General features: G+C 45.2%; 1 protein-coding gene across 1 annotated transcript; it reads right to left on the reverse strand.

Moving 5' to 3' along the window:
• Nucleotides 1-3162: 3162 nt before the first annotated feature.
• msi1a (musashi RNA binding protein 1a) lies at nucleotides 3163-25810 on the reverse strand. The gene is made up of 14 exons (XM_076283381.1): nucleotides 25726-25810; nucleotides 25239-25279; nucleotides 24324-24405; nucleotides 24081-24165; nucleotides 16805-16846; nucleotides 16159-16251; nucleotides 11745-11793; nucleotides 7698-7780; nucleotides 7419-7536; nucleotides 6718-6798; nucleotides 5510-5566; nucleotides 4597-4659; nucleotides 4271-4422; nucleotides 3163-4081 (listed from the first exon to the last, which is right to left on the reverse strand). Exons 1-14 carry the CDS (start codon nucleotides 25782-25784, stop codon nucleotides 4040-4042), a joined length of 1047 nt encoding a protein of 348 aa, XP_076139496.1. The 5' UTR covers nucleotides 25785-25810; the 3' UTR covers nucleotides 3163-4039.
• Between the last annotated feature and the right edge of the window lie 155 nt (nucleotides 25811-25965).

Genomic DNA, 25965 nt, shown 5'->3' on the forward strand with positions numbered 1-25965 from the left:
CCTTCCTTTTGATGTAGCCGTTTGGTTGCTAAGTGTAATTCTAAGGGCTGATTCTCTGTGCCAACAGGTCATACCACATGAAGATTCATATTCCAGGCATGCGGGACTGAGGGGTTGGGCCGGGTGTAGGGTGAGAGCGGCCGGGACATGATATAACACGACTGCCACGGTCAGACCACAGAGGCCTCAAGGTGAGTTTTCAAACCACTGAACTCTGTGTGTTTACTGTCTGTATCCGTCATGTGATTCTCTATAGAAAAACATATTTAGTTTTTAGTTAGTATTTCTAATTGTTAAATTGTTAAATTAATAAATGGTGTGGAGCTACTCAGTATCAGTATACTTTCAGTATCCCAAACAGAAAATCAACTGTAATATAGTCATGTGATTGTGCCTACTGATTCCCTTGCATGACGCTTTCAAGCTGTCTTTCATTGCATAATTATTTGTATTTTGTGTATATTTTTGGTTATGAGTTATAAGTAGATTAAAGGGGTGTTAAAAGGACAAGTGGATGTTTGTGAGTGCGGATTCCCCTGTTTGACACGTAATGCCATGAGGGCACTGATAAACCTGACTGATAAACCAGACAAAATGAGAGGCATCAATAATTCAGGACAGAGATTAGCAGTGCATCTCATTCCATGTAATGGCTTCAGTACTGACACTGAACCACAAAGCCCTTTCCTTATTTGTTCTCTGCGATTCCGTCTTTTTCCATTTCACATTAATAAGTGTCATCAATCACACTCTTCATAATTAAATCTTTATAAAAAGATGTGTATGTTTATAGAAATGTGTTATTTCATATACGTTTGTGATAGAAATATGTTCACAACAACAGACCTCAGTGGAATGTTTAAAATAATTTATTAGGAATTTTAAATTTGAAATTTCCAGAGGAGATAAAAACAAACAAAAATACATAATCAACAAAGGGGGGGCCAGTCAGCAGAGTGTTTAAGTTACAGTGTTGGCAGAGACCATTGTCCGTTTAAGAGCTGAGGAACTTCAAACAGATTCATTCAGATTCATATAGAGCCTCTTTGCCCCCCCCCCCTCCCCTCCCACACACACACCTCAACAGGGTCACATCCACAAAGGTTTCCAGTTGCAACTCCTTACATCATAACCCCTACCCCATGTGACCACCCCCCATACAAATCATCAACAAAACAGGAAATAGGAAATGAATGTTTTCCACAAAAAAAAATCACTGAATCATTATTATAAGAGAAGGGGATAAAAATGGGTCAGAAAAAATAGAGCTTCTTTTTCTTTTGTGAAAATAAGTCTTAATGCCACGTAATTGTCATTGATATTTATACTATCATTAATAGCATAATTCTTATTAATTAAGATAAAAATAACTTATTGCTTTTTTTGCTGGTTAAATAGTTACAGTGTGAGTCAAACAGTAGTTTTGTGGGGCGTTTCTGTCAGTTAGGGAGAGAGTGCTTTAAGAAGGTGACTTCAGTAAGGAGGACGCAGGTGCTGAACAACATATTGCAAAGAAGCAAAACAAAAATTAATCAAGCAATGTTAGCACTGAACACAATTCAGAGCTTTTAGCCTGTTACTTAATTGCAAGGCAGAGAAATCCCCCTTGAGTTCAAATGTTTGATGTTACTGGTTGAAATGAGAGGCTTTACGTTGGAAAGGGAAAACTTCCGGATCTATTCCGGACAGCATTTCAAAAGGGAAAGTTTTGACTGATGTGAGGATTGTTTGTGGTTTTATTCCCTGTTCAGAAGCGCTCCCCCTGAGCACTGATCTAAATACACTTCTCCACAACACTGACAGAGACAAGTGTTTCAGTACCAAAAGAAGGCAGTTGAAATGCATGTAAACCACCTGTGTAAAACCCTTACTTCAGCATACTTTGTTCAGCATACACACACACACACACACACACTCACAAAAACAGCACTGCAGACACATACAGACATACAGGCAGGCACACACACACACACCACACACACACTTGTTCTCCGCATCTTGCAAACACACAATCCACAAAGGACAGGTAGCGACCAGATTAGAACCATGATATAACGGCTCCCAGGATCCATTGCTTTGAAAATGTGTCCTTCATTTTTTTTTTTTTAAACACAGTAAAAAAATCACCGTTATTGCAACGGGGAAGGAAAGGAACCCAGACAAAGAAATTTACAATAGAAGACAAATTGCGCAAAAAATATATATATTTCCCAGAAAAAGCAGTATAAGAACCACCCCACCCCACCCTCCCACCCAGGACCCACAAACCAACCCAGCTTTGACCGAAGCCAAGACAACACTGGAGGTCCACACTGACACTTCGCCCTGATCCCAATCCCACAATCCAATTGACTCGTGCAGGGGCTGATCTGGACAGTACATCATGTCATTACAAGTACAGCCATCGCCAAATTTCATGCAATCCCACATTTTCACATGTGCATAACTCAGCAGAGTTTGTTCGAAAGGAACACGTCAAACTACGATGGTGGATACCACCTCTCAAGCCGGGGTAGTTCACAGGGGGCCCGAATCCGGTACGGATCCATGACTTAACGTGAACTCCATGCCAATATGCCCAACTGCGCAAGCAGCCCACAGTTTTTGTCTCAGGTACTGAATGTTAGAAATGTTGAGCTGACCAAGTTAGCCAATGAAATCACTCCTCTAAAACACATAACATCAGAACTAGAGGTGAATTGATAAATATGGATAAATGTCATTGCAGTTTGTGGACCTGAAATGTTCACCAGTGAAAAAACAAACGTACACTGACCTCACACACACCGTGCAACAGCTCAGAAAAACCTCAGTAACTCCAATCACAGAAGAAAAGTCAGCTTAGAAAAAAAACCCACAAAAATGAGCAAGTGTAACGTGAGACAAAACTGGAAAGCCGGCAACCACCAAACCCCGCCCCAGACAAGGCCGACAGTAGTCCTGTTCAGCAGCAGTGCCAGAGATCGCTCACCCACCTCAGCTGAACACGACACCCACAGCAGAAAACATCCAGTTTAGAGAGAGACCCCCTCCGCCCAATTCCCCCACCCATGCTGTCAACATCAACCCCCATATAAAGTCCTTCTCCGATCCAATCAAGCAGCCCCTCCCCCCCAACCCTTCCCACTTGAAAGATACCCCACACAACCCCCCCAACCTTCACTGTGCTTTATATACAATATCTTACAGGAGGAAATAAAACATCGTTTTCAAACCAATTACAAAAGAAAAAAAAATCTTATCACTGTTTGATATTAATAATAATATTACAAATGTTGTTTGTTTAAAAACTACCAAAATATACATTTTAGTTTTTTCCATGTTTTCCTGTCTCTTTTTTGTTGTTAAAAATAAAAGAAAAAGAAAAGTGAATTTGCCTGTCATATGTTTGTTCTTGTGTTAAAATTTTGTTAGGAGTTCTAAGGAGGAGAGGATGACACCAACACCTCTTGTATCCTCACATGAATCTTTCTCTTTTTTAGCTCTTCCTCCATCTACACAGCATGTTTGTGTTGAAAAATAAAACACAAAAGTACATAGTCAACAAAAAACATTCAAATAAGACATTGTAATATAGCAATTAAATTAAAACTCCTCAAAAAAAGAAACAAACAAATCCAAAATAACAAAACATAAAAGACTCCTCATGTTTTCCTCAAGTACAACCCCAAACCATCCTCTGTTTTTTTTTTTTTTTTTACTTTTTCTTTTTTCCTGTTTTTCATCTGAAAGGACAGCGCATGGCGGCTGAGCCATTGAGAAAGCCTACATAGCAGTTTAGATAAAGGTAAAGATCAGGATAAAAACAAGGGATCAGATGAAGGAAGTGATGTTAGTACAGAAGACAGGAAATGAGAGGGAGGAAGAACATTTTTTAGAAAAAAAAACAGATCTTCAGTCAAGTGGGGTGGAAATCAGGGGACACCTGCAGTAGCCAATCAGATTGCACCATCAGGAGGAACACAGCAGTTTGGTTGGCTCACCAGCAGGATGAACCGCCCCCCTTCACCCTCCACGTTGGGTGCAGCCATGAGGGCTCTCAGTGGTAGCCGTTAGTAAAGGCCGTTGCTATCAGAGGACCCTGAAAAGAGGGGACAGAGAGGACAAATGGAATTAGAGAGACGAAAATGACACTGGTGTCGATTGCAGACAGGCACTGTGTGTGTGTGTGTGTGGGTGTGTGTGTGTGTGTGAGAGAGAGAAAGAGTTGGGGGGCTTGTGTATTTGTGTGTGTCCTTGAGTTTGTCTGAGCGAGTCTTTGTTACCGTACCCCAAGTCCGTGCCCAAACCCTGAGTTTGGGGCAGGGCTGGCTGCACTGATGTAGCTGCTCACTCCTGAATCCTGATTGGCCGCTGCATACAGGTCAGCCATTGGTCCAGGGCTGCTGGTGCCCAGGAACCCAGCGCGTGAGGGCGTCGAGCCTGCAGGACAAAATACCAAATATTATCAGAACAGACCCCTTGTGGAGACAAAGACAGAGTTTCAGTCTCTCTGTCTCACCACACACACAAACACACACACACACACACACACACACACACACACACACACACACAAAGAATAGAAAAAGGGAGTCTTGCCCCCCTCAACTGTACCTCTGACCACTGCAGCTGCAGCTGCTGCGGCTGCCATTGGTCCGTACGCTGTCAGTGGAATGGCTGGAAGAGAAACAGAAAGAGACAGAGAGAAAAGAGAGAAACCATGAGACACAGGGAAGGCAAGTGCAAGATTTACAAATCCAATAATCAATAAGCGCCTCAGTGCTTTTCCATTGCCTTCCTTGGCCTGTTCAGATCTCCTTCAGAGAGAGATATGTTTGAAGATGACTGGAAATGTTTGAGTCAGTTGAGACAAGTTTACCATTCCTCACTTACAGGCAGTTTTAGATACTTAAAAAAATCTAGTTGTAGCATTGAGTTTCTACGCTATCTAAATGGAATGGAAAGTAGAAGAAAATGAAAACAAATATAAAAAAAAAAAAGTAACTTATTTTATGCTTAGAACCGTTTCTAAAGCACCTTTAACGCTGAAATCTCAGAAAACCACACTCTTAAAACGAATGTCTTAGAAACAACACAAACTGTGTTGTCCCTATCTGGACACAGATATGTGTTAAAAACAATGCAAGCTGTGTTATTTTCAACACATTCGTTTTAAGAGTGGAACAGTCCTGTCACAAGCCTGATTTAAATTCAACCTAATGCCTGACCATAAAAGCTCTCAACAAGACACTGCCTATTTGACTGACTGAAAGAACTAGCATGTCAGGCTATAGCTTTCCCCTCAAACACAGCAGTTGTTAAAATGAGATACTATAACCAGACTGAGTGAACACATGGATATTAGCTTAGCAGCTTCACAGGACCTCCTTCAGTTTTAAAATGGCCTGTGCAGGACAGAGTTGCACTGAAGGGGTGGCTGCCAGCAGACTGCCAAGCCAGCAGGTGGCAACAGTGAGCGCATCTGACAGACAGAGAGCTGCTTGTAAACCCCAGAAGAGAAACTGACCTGTGAGTTCAGGGGGGTGGGATGATGTCAGGAGGGGGGTCCTCTCTAAATGGAATTCTAGAAACAGAAATGTCAAAAGAGCGTTGTAAATACACACGCCGTCCACAAGCCAGGCTAACCACACACACATACACTCACTCTCTCATTCACACACACACACGTTTCACATACACACAAAGTACATCTACTTAAGCACACACAACACACACACACACACACACACTCATTTCTACACCATGAAAGGGCGCTTTTCAAACACACCATCTATAAGCAGGAGTAAACAACACACACGTCGACTCCACATACGTGCGCACATTCATCCACAAACACACACAAGCAAGCGACTTACAGCAAGGAGTAGGTGCTACATAGGAGAAAGAGAGGGAAAGGAGGGACCAGGAGGTATGCGAGTAAAAAGTTTTATAAAAAAAAGTAGGGGATGAACAAGACCCAGACAGAGAAAGGGAGGGAAATGGAGTGGGGGAGAGAGGAGAGGAAGGAGGGGAAGAAACAGAAGGAGAGGGGCTTGGTTAGATTCAGTGAACTGGTAGAGCACAATCTCAGCAGAGGAGAAGCAGGTGTACACTGGGGGTTACAGGTCAACTGAATGTGGATTAAGGTGAAGACTCAGGGGGGTTAGGGTTAGGATTAGGATTAGGGTTAGGGTTTGGGAGGACAGGGAGGGAACACGTTAAAGAGATGTGTCCGACTCACAACATCTCATTACCTGACCCAATACCACCCACCCAAGCCTGTCCACTAGGGAACAACTCCCTGAAATCTACAAGCAGCCAAAGACCCAAGTTCTTGGTGTATTCCATCTGAATGTGTGTGTTTGTATCTATAGTTAGATTTGAGTGGAATACATTGCAAGCCTTACATTAGACGTAAGAGGTAACTAAAACTCAAATATGTGACATACTAAAGGGCTATGTGTCCACTACCTGCAACTGCATCAAACTACTCTGATCAATGTGCTATGATGCAAATCATCAGCTTTGTTAACATAATTTCTGGATAGTCTTTCTCCTACTAACATGTAACATCTGACCACTACTTCTAATGATGTTTGTTTTTTTTGTTTTTTATCACTGACACAATTCTGGAAATCTCGGTCATCACTCTTTTGTGAAATCAAAGAGAATGACTCTGATTCTGACAGCCAGGACCCAGACAGGGTGGGTGCACTGCGCACCAAGGGGACTTACCAGGGAACTGGTAAGTGTATCCAGGTGTGAGGCCAGCGTAGCTACGACTAGCATAGGTGGCTGTCTGGAAGCCTGGGTAGCCTGTGGAGAAAAAGCAAAGTCATTCTTACACCTCTTGTTGTATTTACATTTGAATAATTTTATTCAGAACTTTTGTGTATAACTAAAGTGCCACTTCTATTTTTGCTTGATGCTTGAGTTTGCAAGCACTGCATGCCCCTGTCAATGAGAACAACCACAGGGCCTTTTTGATGTCCACCTATGCAAATGTGAACATGGGTCTAGGCAAATTCTCTGGCACACGAGGCTTTCACCCTTTCACGTGAGTTTAGCCCTGGTAATCAAAGCCATGCACACAAGCAGTGGTGATCCATAGGTCCGGACAAGAGCTGCATACCATACAGACCTCCTGCTAAGGAGGCATGTGAAAATGGCCCTCACGGCTTCAAGACAGCGAGGCAAAGGCATTACCCCTAGCTTCCATTAGAGGGTGCTGTGCCTCCTACTACGACCGCATGGCACAACTGGTTCTCTCCGTAGTCTGAATGCCATATTGAAATTTCTCAATATGTGTTTTGATCTAAGATCTAAACCATCTCGCTGGTCCCTCAAAGCATGAATATCCAAATGTAAGAGGTGAATCTTGTGTCCTGACAGAGAAGGTCAAAGTGAAACTGGAACTGTCGTTTATGTCTTCTTACCCAGCATGCCAATACCCAGCATGAATGCATCCATGCCGTAGGGCATCACCCGGGAGCGCCCTCTAGCCGAACCCGTCGGTGACATCACTTCCTTCGGCTGGGCCTTCTTACACTCGACCTGAACCACAACACAATGTCACAGAGTTAGAAGAGCTCATACGAAGCACTCACACTATGACAGCAAGACCGTTCCATGCCAAAACACAAAGCCCCCTGTCCTCAAACAGACGACAGGTCACTGAACATGGTATGTGGTCACTGCAATGGGGGCAAACGTACCATTTTGTTGTTGATCTCATGGAAGTGGATCTCACACACCTTCTCCACCACATCTTCATTTTCAAAAGTGACAAACCCAAAGCCTGTACATACACGAAAAGCACACAAACACATAATCAGATATTTTATTTATTTATTTATTTATTTATTTTAAAGAAGGCTATGAATGAGATACAAAATCAGCTTTAGGCTGTGGAGGTATCTCTACTTATGGTCTGGGAATATCAGAGCAACTAAAAGCAGGGTTCTTGCAGATTTCAATAAGTCAAATTAAGACCTTTTTAAGACATTTTAAGACCATAAAGATTAAAATTTAAGACCTACACGACGCATTACCAAAAAATAATCAAATCAAAGAAATTCTGAAAAAATCATTGAAAAGTCGTTGAAAAAGCATTAATTTAATTTACAGATAAAGCAATCAAACTAGTAACCTTCCACACCCAACGTCTACAACCCAACTGATTTTTACATTGCTCTCTTGTAGTATACTCAAGGAAAAATATCCGTGTCACGTACCAAATGCCCTAAACCTTAAGCCCAAAATGAAAATAATCTAAAACAAACTAGCCCTCAAATAGAATAGATTTCAGCAAGGAAGTCAAAAATGAGACGAGTTGAAATTGGGTGTGAAAGTGTGTTTTGGGTGGACACTCTGCACTTGTGTACCACTTGTAACCAACAGCAGACATCGCTGTGATCTAGCCAGTGTTGCCACAGTTACCTTGAAAAAGTAATCTGATTACTCCTTTAAAAAGTAACTTAGTTACTTTTAAAATCAAGTAATCAGTAAAGTAACTGAGTTAGATTACAAGTTACTTTATTAGTTACTTTCAGCAGCTGCCGACAACACCCCCCGCCGCCTCAACATAAAAATGACAACCGGTTTTGCCAATACTCACTTTATTGGAAATGCATTTTAACAGTAATGTCAACAATGTATAGCAGACATCCCAACCTGAAAAAAAGTAATTTTATGGAGGTAGCCCTTTAGCCTACTTAGATACTGAAATTTAGATGTTTGTTCAATAATGTCTAGTCAGTACACCAAATAAGGAAGGCCTATAGGTAGAAATTGTGATGATAGAATATGTAGATTTTGGTAGTTTGGGCTTTTCATTTTCAAAAAGAGAACAAACGGGAGAGCGCGGTGTTTGCAAAGAAAAGGCTTTTCGTGTAGCCTTGGCAACTAGCCATCTAGTATAGGCCTGAATAATAGCAAATTAAATGACACTTGTTAAACTCACCTCAACAAGTCTTTTGCAGCCATGGGCAATGCTACAAACAGTGCAGTGTGCAAGACTATCATTATGTTTTACTCTTATGAGATAGGGGTACACTTTCGTGTAGTCTGATGTGAAATGGGTCTTAAATGTTCCTTTTTGGGGGCCACTGACTCTGCCATGACGCTCCTGTTCCTAGATACACTGAACTAATTAATTTAGTTTGGGAGAAAAAAGATAAAAGCCCACCTACACTGAAAATTGATTGGTTGATTTAGCAAAACAGGCCAGGATGCTCTCTGTCTTGGATGTGCTTCAGGCACACACGCACCACCCCTCTCTCTCTCCCTCTCCGTCGTGTGCACAAGCAATTTGAATTCCCGGTCTGGCTTGCGCGCTCTTGTTCGTTTTAGATTCCAGAAGATTTTATCTAATTTGCGGGCGTCAGGAAGCCGCTATCGGGAGACTTGGGATGTCTATACAGCACTTTGTCACCAGCACAGAGTGTACAACGTACCTTAATGTTCTCATGTTTAGCGGACACACACTCAAAATAATGACTGTATAGAAATGCGCATCTCTCTCCTCCCTCTATTGTTGTTTATGTTTGTGTTACTGCGTGGTATTACACGTGAGTCATCATGCTGAAAACGTGAGCGTTAGGCCTAATCCCCGAGACAAGAAAAAAGCAAAGAATATATCTTTTACTAAGGTAAATGACAAAAATAGTAGGCCTAACACACAGTGACTTGGACAAGTCACTTTAATATGATTGCTAGAAATAGTAGCGCGTTAGACTCGTTACCGAAAAAAGTGGTCAAAATAGAGTAACGCGGCATCACTGGATCTAGCCATGTCTCGTTGAAAGTAGGCCTACACTTTCCCATTTTCCACATGTAGCCGAACTTTAACAAATTCTGAGGAGACGCAGACGTATTTTGCGGGCAGGTATTGCATTTATCACGGGATTTGTAGATTTATCACTGCGTAGGCTACGTACCAACACCAATATCCCCCAGAAAGAACTACAACACACTGAACCAATGTTCTGAGTATTCTGCTGGTTTTGTTACAATGGTAGCAAAGACGCTAGAGCTCTGCTTTGCAAGCTACGACTCAATGCTGTTTTGCTACTTTGTAATAACTTTCTGCAGCCAGCATTTCTGGAAATGAACGATGGTAAAATATTTTTTAGACCTGACTAAATGAATTCTAAGACCTCGGAATGAAAATCTGTCCGTTTTAAGACGTTTTAAGGCCTTAAATTTAAAGTTCTGAATTGTAGGCTTTTTAAGACTTTTTAAGACCCCGCGGGAACCCTGTAAAAGGCTAGGGCTGGAAGAATATCCTAGATGTGATGATACATGGGGCACCTTTTTGAGCAATGTTTCTCAGCAACCACATAACTGGTTCCATTTGTCCTGACTGAATGATCATGATAATTTGCCTTCTGATGACTCTGAAAGTTCACCAACAAAATATTGCACAATACCAATGGGTATGTGCCAGTATAACAATACTCAGGAACACTATCCAGCAACATTGCTCGAAAACTTGCCATGTGTATCATCAGCTTAAGTGAGGTCAGTTGAAGGACTAAACCTTCAGTCTATACTGTCTTCGTGACTCATCCTGAACCCCCGGCCCTCCCCTTAGCAGTGCAATCCTTAAGTCCCTCCTGTTTGCTTTAGACTCTGCTAATCTAATTTTCCTCTTCGGCCAATGGATCTCCTCTTCCCAGCTGTTCCGCAGTGACCCCTCACACCTTCCACCTCCACCCCCGTACCCCACCACTGTCCTCTTCATGACCACTCCCACTCTCTAATCATGTCACCATCCCAACCACTCCCACTTCTCATCAAACCACACCCCTGACATATTCCCTGTCCAATTTTTTTCTGTCTTCACCTGAGCTCAGTGATTACCCCCCTGCCCAGTCCCCATCACCAGGGCCTGTCCTAAACCTCACCTGTTTTAAGCCCCTCCCATATGCCTTTAGCTCCTCCCTCTCACCTAATGCCTGGCCCTATCTCCTGGCTCTCATCCTGCTTGGCATGCTTTCACTGCCAATCTGAGAGAGCTTATGGATGGTTTTAGCCTGAGACCTGATTAACTAACCACCTAATTAGCCAAGCACCGCCTGCCCTCACCCTAGCTCAGGCCATTCTCCCAGAGACAGGGGAAGAGAGGAGAGAGGTGGAGAAGAAACGGGAGAGAAAAAGAGGGTATGAGAGAGTAAAAGAGCGAATGAATAGTGAGAGTAAGAGAAGGATAAACAATAAGGGGAGCAAAGAAAAACGACAGGAGAGGAGAATGGAAGTGGACTGAAGGAGCAGTGTGAAGAGAGGGGAGGAGAGAGAAGAAGAACAAGGAAGAGTAGAAAAGGAGATAGGTGTGAGAGGGGAGAGAGGGAAGAAGAACAAGGAAGAGTAGAAAAGGAGATAGGGGAGAGAGGGGAGGAGAGAGAAGAAGAACAAGGAAGAGTAGAAAAGGAGATAGGGGAGAGAGGGGAGGAGAGAGAAGAAGAACAAGGAAGAGTAGAAAAGGAGATAGGTGTGAGAGGGGAGAGAGGGAAAGAAAAAGCAGAGGAGGAGGAGAGAAAAGAAAACTGGAGAGGAAAGGAGAGGGGAGAGGAGGAGAGAAGAACCCTATAAAGAATCTAAAGGTCATCCCAGCTGGTGTACATTACATATTAAAACAAATCTGAGCGCCTGATCCCAGTGCAAGAAGTATGTATGAGTGTACATGTCCATGTGTGTGTGTGTGTGTGTGTGTGTGTGTGTGTCTGTCAGGGACATTTGATAACACAGTCATATGCTCTTACCTCTGTGTCTGTTGGTGGTTTTGTCAAACATGAGCATGGCGTCATCGACCTGCAGAGGGACACAGAGAGAAAGAGAGAAGAGAAGAGATGAGGGCCGGCCATAGCACACCATTACACAGCATGAGGCGGCATTGTCTCTCGCCGAGGACAGAGGAGGGCCAGACAGATGGGCAGAGAGAGGAGAGCGAGCAAGGGAGGGGGTGACAGGTGACAAAGGAGAAGAGGAGAAAGGAAGAGCCAAAGATATAAAGAGGAAGAAAGAGAGAGAGATAGAGAAAGAAGAGAGAGAGAGCGAGAGAAGAGAGGAAGGGGTGCGGGGGAGAAAGGTAGGAACAGGCTCTCTTTTCACAGGGAAGCTAAACAGTGTTGAATGTCGCTCTGCTCTGAGTTTTTGGGAAAGGGTTGATACCCACTCTCTCACTGTTAGAAGTGGAGGAGGACGAGGAGGAGGGGGTAATCTTTTCACAAACTGCGTCCCGTTTCTCCCCCCCCTCTCTCTCTCCCATTTGCCCCTCTCTGTCCTCTCTCTCCCTCTCTTCCCCTCCTAACAAAGTTTACTATTCCCATGGTGACCCTCTAAAGAATTTCAATTAGAAGAATTTACCCCCCTCTCTCCAGGCTTGAATAGAACTGGAGACTGTGAGTGTGTGAGAGAGGAGGGGTGAAGGGGACGGGGGGAAGAAAAGAAATAAAGAGAGGGAGAGATGCCGAGCGGGGGAGAAAAGGGAATTCAAAAAATAAACTTTATAATGGGGGAGGGAGAGGGATTCGGGAGATACATGTTCCTGGGTGGGGACAGACAGACACAGAGAGAGGGGAAAGGAGGTGTGGAAGAGAAGGAAGATAGTTGAAGACGAGATGGAAAGAGGGAGCAGGGGGTGTGAGGATGGAAGGAGAGAAAGAGAGGAGAGAAGGCAGGACGGAGGCAGAGAACAAAGAGCAGTGGGGGGATTTGTCAACATGCGCTCCTTTCATTCCCCTTCTCCCTTTTCTTTCTGCTCTCTCTCTCTCTTCCCACTACCCTATTCATCCTCCCTTCACTTCATATCCCCATCTCCCTCTGTCCCTCTGAGAGATGTTAGGAGTACAAGCACTTTCCTCTTCAGAGCTAAACACACCAAAAACAGGAGGGGGGGGCAGGTGCGTCTTGTTCTCTTACCTACACACAGGTGTTTAGAACACAGGTGCATAACACACCTTCACTTCAGTTCTTACTTCTAATCCAAGAACTGAATGCAGGAACAGGCACTTGTAATTATAGAAAAATGTTCTCACACACACACACACACACACACACACACACACACACAGCTGGTCATATCGAACACATGTAGCCCACACCAAAATCACGCACACACACACACACACACACCTCACACCAGTTCCCAAGCACCCTCCAGAGCACCATCTCTAGCCTTCTTTAATGAAACTCAACACAGGCTGTAACATGAGCGAGGCCGGCAGCTCCACAGACCCACTCCGCCCGGCCCCCTGACTCAGACTCTGACTCCGCTCCGCTCCACTCCACTCCACTCACTGGGGCTCAGGCGCTGAAATTGATCTATTTGTCTTTTTTTCATGTGATCTAACCACAAAATGACCCTTTCAGGGGGATCGACAGCCTTTTTTTTTCGGTGGCGTCAGGGGGCCCTCTGTGTGTGGCCATGCTCAGGGTGAGTGTTCCCATCACTCCTCTGTGTGTGTGTGTGTGTGAGTGAGTGTGAGTGTGAGTGTGTGTGTGTGTGTGTGTGTGTGTGTGTGTGTGTGTGTGTGTGTGTGTGTGTGTGTGTGTGTGTGTGTGTGTGTGTGTGTGTGTGAGTGTGAGTGTGTGTTTGTATGTTTTTGCCACCTGACTAAATGACCACGAGAAAGGTCAGGGATCCAGTGGTCCGATCGTGCTCTGATCTGGTCGCTCACATTCTGACATTTAAACGTCGCCCCCCCCTTTAGTCCTTCATTCAGTTTTACCCGTTCCTGCCCCCTCCTGCCCCCTTAGCCCACCCCCCATCCCCACTGCCCTTCCCTTCTTCCAACCTCCATGACACAGCAAACAGACTCAACAGCTGAATGGCAGGAGTCTTCAGCTAACATGGATGTTGCCGTCTGACAACCACAAGACCTTATACCAGACCAGGCCTTAGCATTCTAATATAAAAATATGATATCTGATGCCATTGGCTTCACTGTATAATCACAGGCACAACTGTTGTTGTCTATCACTGACTGAATATGGTTAATGTCTCTGATTTGAGCATAAGTATGATAAATGAGCTCAATTCTCATCATTTTGGATTTTCCTTTAAACCACAGACTGCAATGGTAACACTCTTTTTGTCAACACCATTATCATCTAAAAGAGAGCTTCCCTAATTACTCTGTGTGTGTGTGTGTGTGTGTCTGTCTGTCTGTCTGTCTGTCTGTCTGTGTGTGTGTGTGTGTGTGTGTGTGTGTGTGTGTGTGTGTGTGTGTGTGTGTGTGTGTGTGTACAACATAGCTCATTCAAAGTCATTCAATACAGTTATGCTGCTATTCTACTGGAAACAGCTGTAGGACTCTTAAGAGCACCAGCATCGTGTCTCAGCTCTCAGTTCATTCACTCTCTCTTTTTTCATCCTTCCCTCTCACTCGTCACATTCATACTTTCCATGTGTGTTTCTCTCATCCCTCGTTTCATCTCTCTCCCTCTTTCTCTCTCTCCCTCTCGCTCCCTCACTCTCTAAACAGGGCAGCAGACAAAAGGTCCAGTGAAGCTCTATAATCGACAACTCTCATGGGTGACTGGAGCCCAACTTTTCCAGTCTGTCCGCTTCACGCTCTCTCTCTCCCTCTCTCTCTCCTCTACTCCCTCTCTTCTCTCTCTCTCTCTCTCTCTCTCTCTGTGCAGTCGGGAGGGGCTGCTGCTGGACTGAACTGTACTTTGCTCTGCGAGTGACTCTGTTCGGGCAGGTCGGGCCTCTCGCCGTCAGGACAATGGGAAGAGTACAAAGCCCTCCTTGGCAGCACCCGGCGGTAAGTAGGCTGAGCGAGGCTGAGCTAGGCTGATCTCACGTGCCAGCCACCCCCCAACCAGACCCCCTCCACACCAACTACATGGGCACATTTTCTGGGCCATCTCGAGCAGAATCTCTCTCTCTCTCTCTGTGTGTGTGTGTGTGTGTGTGTGTGTGTGTGTGTGTGTGTGAGAGAGAGACACAGAGCGAGAAACACAAGCTGTCCTCTCATAAAAGAGGTGTTCAACATATATGATTGAGCAGAGAAAAGTTTCATTCAAAACTTTACACTCTTCTTCCATTCATCCCTCTTTCTTTCCTCATGTTATTATCCACCTCTTCTCTCATCTCCCTTGCTCTACCATCCCCCTTCTCTCCGCTCTATGGGTATTTACCTCAAGCTCCTTTTTTCCTGCCTTCTATATGGGAAAGACTGGCCAAATCCCTCTCTGAGAGGTGGGCCTCTGCCTCTGTTTCCAGAAGGTTCCGCCATGCTTCACCTAATCTCTCCTTATTCAGAAACACCAACTCTCACTCACAAGTCCTCTGTACAGTTCTCACCTCTCCCAGTGAGTGCATGAGACAGCAGTGTGTGTGTGTGTGTGTGTATGTGTGTGTGTGTGTGTGTGTGTGTGTGTGTGTGTGTGTGTGTCTGTGTGTGCAGTTCTGCTCACTGATCACTCACTGTCACATGAATACCATTTGACCCACGCTTGCTCACACACACACACACACACACACACACCACAAGAACACATAGCCTGCTGAATTACATAGGGACAATGGGGCGAAGCAGGTCACCACGGCAACAGGCTGGAGAGGTGGCAGGGGGTAAGAGTGTGGTGGGGGGTGGCAGGAGCAGCTGTTGCATCAGATTAGCTGAGATTCTGATCCCTCTCTCTCTCTCTTCCTCTAACTACACCTCTCCCTTGCTCCTCCTACTCTTTCCCTCCTTCCCTCTCTCTCATTATCATACACTCCTTTCTCCCTTCGTGGTCAGACTTTTCAGTTGTTAGTTAATAGTCCTTTCAGGTTCAGTGCCTGTGTTCTATTGTCCTTGGTTCTCTCTCTCCTTCCTTCCTCTCCACTCAAGGGCACAATCAATAAATATCTCTCTTCTATGTGTCAGCCATGCCCATTTCCTTCATTTAACGTTTTTTATTCTATTGTGCTCACTAAAACTGTGAACTGCGATAGCCTTTAACCATTTCATCCACCTGAGAGCACATGGGAAACTCTGAGCCGTTTTCTTCTTCAAATATCAATAATTTCAAATCATTTCAAATATTTATCACAACTCTCAGCCCACGGAGCCTGAGTCACTGGCCTATGACGCACAGCGACATCAGTCCAGAGGAGAGAGAGGGAGTCTGTGGGCCCTTAGAGACAGCAGAGGCTGGATCCGCTGGGAAGCGGCGTCTTACCTTCCCAAACTGGTCGAAATACTGCTTCACGTCCTCGATGGTGGTGTTAACGGAGAGACCGCCAACAAATATCTTCTTTGTCCTGGTGACCATCTGGAACACGCAAATACAGGAAGGGACGGCTATTAACTTTCACCGATAAGGAATCAGCCGGAGGTCATTCATTTCACATGTGCACTGTCTATAACATGATGAATAATACACGTGAAAATTGGGATAAATTGAGTAGATGCATGACAGCAGTTCTGAAATGTGGGTCTGCCTAAGCAAGATGTTTGTTTGTTTGTTTGTGTGGCTGTGTTTGAGTGTTAACTTTTGTATGTGACTGTATATATGATTATGAGTATAATCTATATACAACCATGAACAAGGGCATCATATAAAATGGCAATGAATTTGGTGTGTAAGCACTTAGCACAGAGGCTTTAAGCTCACTTCAGAAGTCATATGATAAACTGATGTAGAGTCTTGAGTGAGTGAGCGCATGTGTGTGTGTGTGTGTGTGTGTGTGTGTGTGTGTGTGTGTGTGTGTTTGTGTGTGTTGGTGAAGGGGGTGATCGTGTGCTTGCTCCCTCCCCTTGATGAGGAGTGACAAGTGTGACGTCTCCCCTGTGAGTGAAGGTCAGTGTGGCCCAGTGACTCTCACCTTGGGCTGAGCTCGACGTGGGAATGCCACCTTTGGGTCAATCTGATAAAGAGAGAGACAAAAAAGCCAGGAAAAGAAGAGGGTTAGCTATATGGCATGGCCTCAAAAACACACACTGACCCTTCTACCGGCAGCCAAAGCTCTACCTAGAGGGTTAACCAGCGAATCGGCCTGAGAAAAGAGGTTATTAACACCGGGCTACGGTTCAGGCTAGCTGAACACTTGCCGAGCCGCTCATTCCCCCAGCTGACCACATCACGCATTCTGCTGATGCTGCAAGTCATCCTGCCTGCCACTCAAAATACACGTCGCTAGGCAACAGAGGCTCATCCTTTACACCCCAAACACACTAACAACGAAATAGGTGAAGGGGTCTAGGGAGAGATAGGAGCAAAACAACAAGAAAAACAACTTAAAAATACATCTTGCCCTAGGTTCTGGATATGACTGGAAAAGAACCACGATTCCAAAATGAGCCAAGTAATTCTTATTCAAGGTCCCAGATACATAGAAATGGAAATAGAAATAGAAGCAATGTCTAAAACCAACAAAATTATCTAGATACAATAACAAAAAATACAGAAAGCAGGTCTAGTACACCCTGATATCTCTGAACTGGTAATGAGCACAGCCAGGAATTGGCTTCGTGCTGGCTCTGTGTGTGAGACTGAAGCAGGAGGGTGTGTGTCCTTGTTTGTGTGTGTCTGTCACTTCCAGCTGGATATTGCAATACACCACAGGTCCAGTCGTGACCACAACAACAGCTTTAACTAAGGATGCCAAAGGCCCACTGTCACTGCATGCTAACCAAAGGCAACAGGAAGCTGGGTTGTGACATTCAATATAGGTCCGCGATAGAATATTATTACTGGGGGGTAGTTTTACAAATCCCATAATGCATGGCTAGCCTTCCAATCAACTTTGCCTTTGACAATATGCTATCACATCCTTTTGTAGACCTATTTTTCTTTAAGGTTAGTAAATAATATCACTAATGTTTGTACATTAATGAGTAACACTACGAAAATATTTCCTAGTCAGAAAGATGCACAAGCACAAACACCAGAAAGCTGACATCAAAGACTATACAACAACACTCTTTATTATGTGATAACAGAATCAACATAAAGAAAACAACAAAAATAAAAAACAAAAGCAAGTCCTATTTACAAACCAGGCAGCTACGGTAGTCATGGCAAACGTGAGAAAATGAAATACTGTGTACTACCGTTACGAGAGCTCAAAAGCCTACAAGTGAATGCCCTATGACTAGAGAACAGAGCTAGGCTACTCCATGCCATGCAGTAGTGACACACTGGTGAACGGCCAGAGTAAAGGCACAGTAGAAAGCTATGGCACGCTAGTTCATCCCGTACCACTTCCTCAGGGGTACAGCGACTGATCACTAGGATTGCTACAGAAGGCTGTGCAATTCATGCTACGTTTCTGAGCCAAGGTCCAGACAGACTCTAGACAGACGCGGCTCTAGAGTGTGTCTTGGGCGGTGCCTATAAGGTTTTAGTGCTATGATTTTAGGTAGGATTTTAGATCTCTAGACTATGCTGACGATAGTCACCTCGCGCCATCAAACGCTTCCGCCACGCCTGGACAAACAGACAAGACAGACAGACAGACAGACAGACAGACACACACACACGCACACACACAAGGAAGACAGACAGAACAAAGACAAGTAAGAGTCATCAGTGGTTGCAGTTGTAGCAGCAACGCAGAGCAGGATGGAGAAAAAAACACCCCGAACAAACCCAGTGTTTTTTTATTGAGGAAAACGTGTGTAGTAGTGACCGTCCCTCTAAGCCCTCTCCCATTTGCATGTCATTTTGAAAAGCTGTGTTGTTTTGAATCCACCCCCCCCCCCCCACACCCCTCCCCTCCTCGCCCCTTCCAGTACGGTAGAAGACATGGCCCATCCCAACTCATTTAGGATTACAGCTGAAAAGAAGATAGGAGCGAGAAAGCTATAGAGTACAGGGGGGGAAAAAGAAAAAAGCATGTAAGAATAGAGAGACGGCCCAGAGAAAGTTTAAGCCTGAGTAAAAGAGAGGGAAAATCAGTGAGCAAGAGAAAAAGAGAGAGAGATAGAGAGAGATAGAGAGAGAGAGAGAGAGAGAGAGAGAGAGAGAGAGAGAGAGAGAGAGAGAGAGAGAGAGAGAGAGAGAGAGAGAGAAGGCAAAGTAGGCAGAGGGAAAGCGAGTTCCCATTCATGGTAAAACAAAAACTCCTCATGGAAACTCTGCCGGCTCTGATTGTGTTTGGCGAGGCAGTGCCCAGCAGGCAGCCCCCTCCTCTTTCATTAATTACGGGGACAAAGGAGCCCCAAACAGATGGGCCAGGAGACGGCAGAGGAGCTGGGGGCCCTCCCATCCCATCCCACCCCCCCCCCTGCCCTCTGCTGCCCCCTCCTCTCCTCACGCTCCAGCCACTGATCAACCGATCGAATCACACAGCCTGACACACACACACATACACACACACACGTTCTCTGTCTCTGTTGCTTTTAAACACGCAAACACAAGGACACACACACATGATGCACACACACAGACAGGCACACAGAGGTCTTGTATTACACAGGCGTAACATTGGGGCAGACCAACCAACCACAGACACACACACACACACACAAACACAGGCACAAGCTGACCACTAGGCAACGCCAAGCCCACGGAGTTTGTTCTCATTCCCTGCCTGATGACTCAACTCGTTAAAAATTGACTGTGCCGTACATGTGGTAGTCATACTGCTAATCCACCATGGGATTAATGACAAAAGTGTTTACTGTAAAAATAGGGGGGTTGGTACTGGGCGGGGTCCTCTGCTCGGAAGAGAGAATGGCTGAGGCGAAGTACAGCGGGGTGCTCAGTGGTGGGCGAACCAACATGGGAGATGGCCATCAAGGTCAATCTGCTTGGATGAGCAACTGCAAAGCAATTAGTTAACGATGCTCACTAATGAGGGACAACACCCCACCCCCATACCAGCAAAGGACAAAGGTGTTTGTGTGTGTGTGTGGAAGGGGGGGGGGGGGGGTGTGACTGTCTGTGGTCAAGACGAGGACAGGTATGTGCTCCCGCAAGCACAAGCACACGATCCAGGGAGAGGCTTTAGCGCCAGCTATACCTCGGAAGTACAATCCAGTTTGTTTTCGAAAATCCGATTACTTGCATTTGAGATCCCTACTAATTACAAGGCTGAGGGATCTCTAGCTTTCCCTCTCTCTCTCTCTCTCTCTCTCTCTCTCTCCCTCCATCTCTCCCTGCCCCCATCTTCTCCTGTCGTCAGCACACGGGAACTAATCTCGATGGAATCAGAAAGCTGACTATTAACCAAGCAATGCAGCAGTAACCTTGCACAATATGTCTCCTCCACCAACATATTCAGCACATATCAAGGCCTCCTGGCCCACACCAGGTGCATCGCTGTCAAGTGTACCAATTTGTGCAAGGTGCTACACTTATTTTTTTCTAATACAAAAAGTCTCCTCTTGACCCGCAGCAATAATGTCATTTTCAGGGCACAGTACAAAGACTTGAGGTTTTTTTCAGAGCATCATGCTTCTTATCTGATTTTGTAAGCAGATGTTAAAAGGACTGTGTGGGTGATACTTGACCAGTCCTAGCCTGAGGAGGCAGAGGTTGAGTAGGCCGACAAAGTCACCCATTTTGAAGATGGTGGGTCTACAAGGGAAAACTATTGCTCTATTAGTGCTACAAGGCTGGCTACATGTTGTTTCAGATAAGCATATTTCAAAACAGCAGAAGGAAGTAAGCAAGCACTAAGTAAGCAAGCACTTAGCAAGCACTAAGCAATTCTTCCAAGAGACAAGTTGTGTACTGCACAGAGATTGACGTTTAAGACTAGCCATACTTAAGCATGTGTCCTGTCCCCCCACATGGGTCCAAACTCTACTGCCGCCCTTTCTCCAAGACACACGCACTTCTAACAGCTGTCCTGTAATGTCCGGCCTTCGGCGTGAGGGGGCCCCAAGTCGGTCATCACATGACCCTGGCCCCTTTCACATTTCATTACATCCATGGGCAGTCGGTGCACTCATAACCCTCTCTCAGTCTCCTCTCCGCCTTTCCAAAACACACAAACAGCGCTGCAACCCCCGTAGAAGCCCTCCATTCACAACAAGCTGCCCGCACAGACTCGCCACTTGTGTCTGCGAGAGCTCGAGGAAGACCGCACTCACTGAGCCTCTGCCCACTTATTTGTGTTATAAGCAAACGCCAAGGAAATAGGACCCGGCGGCTACCTTGTTTGTTCGTCACTAGATTTCTTTTTTTTTTCTAATGTGGGATTCCACAAAATGTCCCCTTTTCCAAACGCTGAGCCTCTCTCTCTCTCTCTCTCTCTCTCTCTCTCACACTCGTGCCCCCCTTCTCTTTCTCTCCGTCCCTCTCTTTCATTTTTTCGCTTTCTCACTCTGTCTCTCACTCCCACCATGGGTTGAGAGCGAGCGTTAAAAAAACAGACCCAGCATGGCACATTCTTTCTGTTTCCAAAGAGGAATCTCACTCTTCTTCTCATCCCATCTCACGCAGGTCAAACAATGGCCATTCCTGATTGAAGTAAGCGATGGAGAGGAGAGGGGGGGTGAAAGGGTAAGACAGAGCAAGATATTGGGAGGGGTGGCGTGGCACCAATGGCAGAGAGAGAAAGGGGCCCTTTATGGCTTGCCAAATATCACTATAAAAATATGAATTTATCACTGGCGAAGAGCAATCGCCCAGATGGATGGTATGAGATGGGCATTTCGTCTTGAACGTTGAATAGTTTTTCACTACAGCATGCCAAACGGACCCAGTGGCACAGCAGGGAACCTTGACAAAACAATCTTATCTATCAAAATGGCTTCCAACTTTTATCCTTAGCCCAACCAATCACAACATAACCCGATGTGACCCATAACACCCCCCCCCCCACACACACACACACACACGAATTCTACACTAGTGTCCCCCAACACCCCACACTATAAGCCATTAACACAACAGAGGCGCATTCTCAAACGTGTGCAAATGCCCATTCAAATACAACAAGCAACCATTAACACAATGACTAGCCTTCGCACTTCAGCCACATACACACTCATACACACACACACATACATGCTGAGACACTTAGACGCCATTCAAAGGCTTTCCTAATTCAAAGGCCTTCTACAGTATCAAACGGGGACGGTTCTGGAAAGGGCACAGACATGCTGAAAGGGGACTAATATCTATGGCAGAGAAATGCACACAGACTAAACATCCCTACTCAGCACCATAATGCAGCTGCTATGATGGCGAGTCAGCACGTCCATATTACGTGTATCGCAGCAGCGACTGGTTACTGCACGACACCAAAAACTGAGGCACTCGTGAGCACAAAGGTAGCTTCAAGCACTTGCCAAGATCTTTCCCTTACACCACACACCGAACAACACACCTCACCTCACCAGCAGTACAATACATGTTTACTTTTATAGTCATGACTGGAAAGGGCATGCCACTGCACTTACTCTAACTAGGGTACAAGCACTCATTATAACTGCTTCTCAAAGATGGCTTCCGTGACAAATGAAAAAAATCACTGTTTGCCATGGCGTGTACCTGGGGTGCCTATCGCGCTGTGGTTATGACCAGTAAAATAACCACAGCCCTCGGTCACCTTTTAGAAACACACAGAGCTTTGCCTGTTTGAAGACTGCTGGGTGTTCTGTGCTCTTTGCATTCTGGATGACTGAGGAAGTTGTTATGGAGACACTGGATGCACATGGCAACAAAATCACAAAGGTGCCCCCTGTGACTGACGGTTGCCGTGCCGATTCTCCAACAGCACCTGATCTGGAAAGACGCTCTCTTCCATCTACTGTGCTGCATTAGGTGCCATTGCTGAGACTTAAAGAAACGCTCTAAGGCCACACATCTGACTTCCCTTCAAAGACTACAGCAGATTAAAGTTTTTCATAGGCCTACTAAAATGACGTGGACGCCAGGGAAAGGCGGCCCTCTCTTGTGCTTCCAAAGAAAATAAACAAACACACAAACAACACTCACTGTTCTTTCTTCCTCCTTTTCCTATCCCCTCTGGGCTATTGTGGGGAACGGCCCTCTTCTCCTTGTGGCAAGGATCTGTCTGTTTTGTCTGTGCTGACACACCCACATTTATCACTGACAATGGACCATGAATAGGCTGCTCCACACAGACCCACATGTGATCTCTGACAGTCTTCATGGTTATTCAAATGTGTGTGTGTTGTCTGTATGCTACTGTGACCTTGAATTTCCCCTGGGGATCAATAAAGTATCTATCTATCTATCTATCTATCTATCTATCTATCTATCTATCAATCTATCAAATAGAGCCATTAGTCCTGCCATCAGTGGTGCCAAAACTCTTGCTCTGGGCCACATATTGTCAGTTATTCAGATGTTATAGTGACAGCACTGCCGTCTGGAGGGTAGGCTACACAGTGTTCAAGAAGGCCACACCACACAGAGGCACTGAGGTGCTTGCTTAGAATTATGGCCTACAGGGAGAAAATCTGCGAAAATATGCTACACCCTCCTGTATATGTGGGGGCGGTGTTTAACTGAGATGAAAGTTTTCTGTAGGCTACCTGAGAATCATTCACAGTTGCAAATGCCAAATGAAAGTGAATATTTTTTCTCAATGTGTGAATCCCTTTCTCTAGATAATGTATAGGCCTACTGGCACAGTTTTCTCAGAGGAATAAATCCAGTCTGTGTGTTTGCCTTCTGCTGCTTGTCACATTTTAGATTTGTTTTTTAAAAGTTTTGTTGAGTTGAAATTTCTAAAGGGAGAAGCAGTCCCGTCTCGGTCCCCAGGTTACCATAGCGATGAACAGCAAGAAAGAACGCTTTCATGTTGCGCGCGCCTGACCACTTCTCGGTGGGCGGGGAGCAAAGGGGCGCGAGAGAAAATGGGGCACAGTGGTTGATCCCTCAAATCTCCTCATACTTTCCGGGGAAATAACCGCTCTTGACAAATGGAAAAGCTGTCAAGCAATATTTACGCGTGATATTTCCGCCCGACACTTCTCATGATTACGAAACTAGGGTCTTTGACAATCTACAAAGTTCTGCACCCGACAGAGTGACAAAGACCATCTGCATGCCATAGGCTGTGTAGAGATTATGAAGAGTTCCACTCTCACTGAAATAAGCCTATTTGATTTTCCCTATAAAAGTAAAATTGGCAAAGCTTCGTTCAAAAAGGTCAGAGAGAAAGTACAGCCACTTACTGTTTTCGAGTCCAGTTCATGTCTGTTCTGCGCCAAAACTTTATCCACGCCGGTTTGGTCAACATATGTGACAAAACCAAATCCCCTAAAGGCAAGAAGTAAAAGTACAGCAGAATATTAGAACAGAGTATGGACTCTCTGTGGGACTGTAAAACCGAGTTAAGAAAAATAAATAAACAAATGGCAGCGGTGTGCTGTGAGCGCTCCTGTGATAGGGCACCGATGAGCGCACGCCTCCCTCACCTCGATCTCTTCGTAACCGGATCCCGCATCACCATACACTCCTTCACCTCTCCGAATTTACAAAAGTATTCCTTCAGTCCCTCTGCGGAGAAAGATAAACAGCATAAATGTAAGTCGCGAGTGTTGATTAATCTGTTCCTACTACGACAGTTCCTACCACGAACTAAAGAGCGATGCAGTCCAGCGTACACCAATTGTGTTTCCTTCTCATAACGCCACTCATTCAAATGTTTTAAAAGATTCCATTCAACCTGAATCCAGTAGGCGACATGAGCCATAAGCCTTGATCATGAAAGTGCAACGTGCTCTTAAGCAATTTAACCTATTACTTCAGCACAGCAATACATATGGCCTCCCAGGTATAAGCTACGCATATATTTAGCCCAACATGTAAAATGAACAGTGTACTGTATTAGAGCATGTGGTTTACCATAAGATTCAGAGCAGCCAACAACAATACCCTGTCGTAAGCATATAAAGGACCAACACGGACGGACCGCCATAAGCTGTTTTGCTTTACATAAACATAGGTATGGATCTCAACTTTAGTTGTTTAGCGTTCTGGCTTATTTGAAATGTAGCAAACAATTTAACATTTAACTAAATAAGGAATGTTAAATGTATTTGCTGTTAATCCCCACAGCCCCCAGTCACAGCTCTCTAGCCCCTCACATAAATCCGCACGCTGATCCTTGTTGAATGAATGCTTTGATTTCGCCAGTACAGAACCAACTATTTACTTTCTTTTTACGAACTTTGAGGGCTTTCCACATTCCCACAGGAACAAGACAAAGCATTTTTAAACGCCGAGCGAAAGTGGACGTCAGATTACTGAGCAGCCAGGGATGATAGCACTCGACATTGCGGGCTATTTGTATAAAGGGACTTAATGAAGTATCAAGCAGGACATCTCACCTTGTGTTGTCTGCCAACTGAGACCCCCGATGAACATTTTGCTGGAAAGAACAGAGCAAAAGTACGGCATGTGAAAACACATATCAAGACTCCATCTAAAGAACCAAGGGTAAACAAAATAAAACATTCACTACACAAACATCCAGATTAATAAAGTAAAGACATATTCGGCCATGTTAGGACAAGCTTATTGGTTTAGGTCCGGCCGATATTACCGACATGTAGGCCTGCATATCCTCAGAAAATAGAAAAGTTAAATTAAACTGCGACCATCGCCTTTCCAAATGAGAAACAAAAAGACTAGAGGTCCTGAATGGGTGAGCGGCAGTGAAACACGGTCCAGTGCACCACACTGAAAGCACACAACAGAACGAGCACGTTTGTCTTTTGTCTCCGCGCTCCGGTGGTCTCCCCACTAACTCCGGGGTGATCTTTCGGAGGCAGCAGGCCGAGCCCCGAAGCAGGTAAAGCGAATAGGGAGATTTACCAAGGGTCGTGCGGGGAGTCCGCAGAGGACAGGCTGCTTTGGCTCCCTTCCGTGTCCATTCCGTACCTCTGTTCCCGACTGTGAGGTGCGAGGGAGCGGGGAGTTGCAGACTCAGGGGCGGGTGGCCGAGGGGGGTGGGGGAGGGGGGCGGCCTGTCTAGAGGAGGAGGGACGAGCGTGGTTTACACACACACTCAAGAGCAGAGACTCCGCCTCTGCCCCTCTTTTTGCCGTACTCCCC

This window comes from Alosa pseudoharengus, unplaced genomic scaffold, assembly GCF_046254945.1.
Source record: "Alosa pseudoharengus isolate Yale_2024_CS ecotype anadromous, Long Island Sound unplaced genomic scaffold, YU_APseudo_1.1 YU_APseudo_1.1_scf_14, whole genome shotgun sequence".
NCBI classification, from domain to species: Eukaryota; Metazoa; Chordata; class Actinopteri; order Clupeiformes; family Clupeidae; genus Alosa; species Alosa pseudoharengus.

Excerpts from the sequence above, each read along its gene's own strand:
- msi1a (XM_076283381.1), bottom strand. The coding sequence starts at position 25,784 with ATGGACACGGAAGGGAGCCAAAGCAGCCTGTCCTCTGCGGACTCCCCG. Across the intron at positions 24,406-25,238 it reads CAGTTGGCAGACAACACAAG|AGGGACTGAAGGAATACTTT; the intron begins GTGAGATGTCCT and ends CTTTCTCCGCAG. Across the intron at positions 4,423-4,596 it reads TGCAGCTGCAGTGGTCAGAG|GCTCGACGCCCTCACGCGCT; the intron begins GTACAGTTGAGG and ends TTTGTCCTGCAG.